This window comes from Solanum tuberosum, unplaced genomic scaffold (genome assembly GCF_000226075.1).
Source record: "Solanum tuberosum cultivar DM 1-3 516 R44 unplaced genomic scaffold, SolTub_3.0 scf00020, whole genome shotgun sequence".
NCBI classification, from domain to species: Eukaryota; Viridiplantae; Streptophyta; class Magnoliopsida; order Solanales; family Solanaceae; genus Solanum; species Solanum tuberosum.
In genome coordinates this window covers 1,031,418-1,035,289 of record NW_006238946.1, presented here as the reverse complement: position 1 = coordinate 1,035,289, position 3,872 = coordinate 1,031,418, and the positions used below count along the sequence as shown (strand labels likewise).

At 29.7% G+C, this 3,872-nt stretch overlaps 1 protein-coding gene across 19 annotated transcripts in view; it reads left to right on the top strand.

Annotated features, from left to right (window-relative positions):
* Nucleotides 1-2,731: 2,731 nt before the first annotated feature.
* LOC102579810 (uncharacterized) overlaps nt 2,732-3,872 on the top strand; it is a 10,523-nt gene continuing 9,382 nt past the window's right edge. For 18 of the 19 annotated variants that reach the window (XR_001472217.1, XR_001472218.1, XR_001472223.1 and 15 more), the window contains exons 1-2: nt 2,732-2,835; nt 3,067-3,306. Coding sequence is in view for 3 of the 19 variants with exons in the window: in XM_015304678.1 (XP_015160164.1) it covers nt 3,193-3,306 (114 nt within the window). In the remaining 16 variants the exon portion in view is untranslated. Of the gene's footprint in view, nt 2,836-3,054; nt 3,307-3,872 lie in introns of all 19 variants that reach the window. The other variant, XR_001472206.1, reaches the window with a different exon arrangement.

Genomic DNA, 3,872 nt, shown 5'->3' with positions numbered 1-3,872 from the left:
TATGTATGTAGAACATAATTTGTATGGTATAGTAATGAAAACAATATTAATGTATAAAAACAAAATTAAAATATTAATGTATAAAAATGAAACTACCATTTTTTTAATTAACTGAACAATATTTTTTTAAAAAATAAATCGAATGAACTATACACACATAAATATACGCAAAAACACTTTTATTTCCCTTGGTAGCCAAAAAGTCTGTATTTTAGTAGTTCAAGGAGTTTGGAAAATAGAAAAAAGTTACTTTTTTTTGGAGGGAAAAGTATGATGGAATAAATGCAAAAATTGAAATAAGAATATTATAGTCTTTTTGCCTTTCTGGCCAAATTCTGGTCAATTTTTTCTGGCCATTTAGCATTACCCCTAAAATTAAACTAATAACAACCAAGAAAGGAAGAATATAGTAGAGAGATAAAATAGGAAACTTTGTATCTTTCTTATTTTGTGTGTTTTTCCATACAAGTTACAATGCCTTTTATAGGCATAAAAAGGGTATAATGGACGTTTATTAATTCATTTACAACATTTTTTATTTTTTACTAACTTTTGGAGTTTTACAAAGTAGATTTAGATTATCTAACTCGTCAGTAATTAATTAGTATGAGATGATTTAACAGGCATTTGCTCTAGACCTTCACATTTTTATACAACTATTGGCTCCCTGACCACACTTTTCCTATTTTTGCATAATATAGCGGTCTAGTAAAATAATAGTCGATAATATATATGTTTTGTATATTAAAAGGTTTATATACAACTTTTGTATATAATAGTATATTTTGATAGAAAATCTAATTAGTTTTTAGCTATTCGGCCAAATTAGGGGTGTCAAATGGGCGGGTTGGGTTGAAATTAGAGATATTAAAATGGGTTGAAATAGAAATTGGGTTGGGTCTTGATCCGTCCAAGTTTACTTTGGGCTCAAATGGGTTGGGTTCATATGAGCTAAAAATGGGTTGGTCTTGACCCGCCCAATTTGACCCGATTAATCTCAATAATTTGAACATAGTGATATTAACTTTTATAATCACAATTTGAATTTCAGCTCAAGATTTTTATTTTTTTAAAAAGTAACAAATATATAGATTAATCCTAAAAGATGTGAAATAGATATTAAGTCATACCTTTAATATAGGAACATATCTTAGTAAAGAATTTTAAAACGGGTTGAAATTGGAGATTGAATTGGGCTTACAGCCAAATATATAACTTTTCCTTCATTCATAAGGTAATGATATTATTGAAAATGAAAATAAATTAAAATTCTTCATTGACATCTCAGTTTAATGGCCAAAACGTCCAAGTTTCACCTTCAATGCACATAGGTTAATGGACTGAAGTTTTCAGGCTTATTAAATGTTTTGGGCCACCTTGTATACAACATTGTTTGTCCAATTTTAAAGAGGAAATTTTCGCATATAGCCACTCAAAAATAGTTTAATTACTCTTCATAGCTATAGTTTGATAATTACAATTCGTAGCTACATATTATAGGGAGGAGAGAGGCGAGTGAAAGAGGGCAAAGAGTGGGAGAGAGATGAATTGTATATGTATATCGGTTAGATAATTATATATTATACATATGCATTTGTATATATGGCAAGCGAGACTGGGAGAGGGAGGAGAGAGGCGAGCGAGAGAGGACAATAATTTGTATAATTCGCAGGTACGTTTATATAATTCACGTGTTTTTGTATAATTGAGTAATATAAAATCTGGAATTATACAAATATAATAAAACTCAAAGTAACAAATTGATACATACATAAATATATGAACTTTAAACAATTATACAAAATATATTATACAAATTACATTATATAAATTATATTATACAAAATCCAAAAACCACACGTTTATACAAACTTTAAAAAGTCATACACAAAAAGATTGAATGTATATGATGACAAAACTGAAAAATCAAAGGAAATCATCGTCATATACAAATAAAAACAATCGTATACAAATACAAATCAAACAAAGAATTGTTAGCTACGAATTATACAAATATGACAAATTATACATATACAAATGTGGCTAGTATACAAACTGGGAAGTCAGCCTACGTAATTAATGTATAATGTTAGTCGCGAGGGGTAATTATAGCAAACTTTAGTTATGATGAGTAATTAAGTAATATAATTTTGCTTAACCACGTATTTTTCCCAATTTTAAATGGAGGGATTCACTCTAGGACTCAAAATTGATCCTAAAATAGATTCGGAGAATCTTAGTAGCTTAGTAGGTTAGTTATCTGAACTTCCACCTTGTTAGTGAGGGTTTGATTCCCACATCGTAATCACCCCACATTCCGCCCCCTCCCCCCCTTTCTGTAAAAAAATTGATTGATATTCATAATACAGACAACTTTAAAGGAAAAAAAAATAGTAATAAAATAATAGATAAATTTCCTCGTAACTTATTCTTATACATGTATTAGTTATATGAATTTTTTAATTGTTAAACAAAAATCGTATTACTTTATACATGAATAATTTATTTCGTATCTACCTATCAAAATGTCTTACAAGTTAAATAACTAATCTAAAAATATAATTAAGAAACATTAGCTTATTTATTAAATCTAAATTTAAAAGAAAACATATTTATTTTTGAAATATTTCTTCTCTTTTTTGAAAATTTTCCACGTGGCAAATGGCAACCCTGCGCTGCTTATAAATAGAGAGGATTGGGGTAAATTGCTTTCATCAAAATCTAAAAGAAACTCTGAAGTTTCCAAATACTCGCCAAAATTAATCATCAATTCCAAAAGCATCTGATAGCCTCAAATTCGTTCAAAATCGCTGTGTATGTGGCATTCGTCTTAAAGTAAGCTTTCTTTATTCTTTTTTCAGGGTTTTATGTTGGAGAATTTGGCTTCTTGATTTGAATTCAACCGTTGTAAATTGATATTGTTTTGCTTTAGTGGTTTATTCTGTTCAAGAATTTGGCTTCTTCTTGTTATGTTTCTGATGATATGATTCTAATTTCTTGGTTTTCGATCATTCTAGTACTTATCAGTTGTTTTTCTTCTGATTTTTCATCAAGATTATTATCAAGATTATGAAGATCAATGTTTTTTCATCAAGATTGGTGAAGTAGACAGTAGTAGTGTTTCTATAATGGACACGGACATATGAAATACCCAAACGCATTCCACGCTGTTCTCCACCAAAAAAAACATCAATGATTCAGTTTCTCTCTGCTTCAGTAATGGCTATTGGGAGTGTAGTTGGCTTCGTCGGTTTGGAATTGGCTACTTCGCTTCTTCATTCGGGTTACTCTCTTCAGCCCCTCGAGGTTTATTACCCGTTTTTCTGTTGATAAATTCTAGTTCTTCTTGTTATGTTTCTGATCATATGATTCTAATTTCTTGATTTTCGATCATTCTATAGTACTAATGTAGAATTAAAATTTCAAGAAACTTAAAGATTTAGTTTAATGCTTTAGATAACTTCACCTTTCGTTTTGTCAATCTTTTTTTGGGTGGGTAAATTATGCAGTGCCTTGAGGTTTCTAATAGTAAATACGTTCTCATGTGTGTCTCATTCGTATTGTGATTTCAAGATTTTCGGTGAAGTGAAAGAAACTCTCACTCTCTTCTCTCTGGCATTAAAGTAAGCATCCTCCCTCTCTTTTTCAATGGATATTCGTATTGTGATTTCAAGATTTTCGGTGAAGTCAAAGAAACTCTCCCTCTTTTGATTGCATCTTAGGTTCTTTAGGGTTTTATGCTGGAGAATTTGAATTCTTGATGTTTCGTGATTGTAATTCACAATGTAATTTATATTCTTTTGCTTTAGTGGTTTCGAATGTTCAAGAATTTACAATGTCTTTGTGATTTTTTACCAAGATTCTACGGTGTC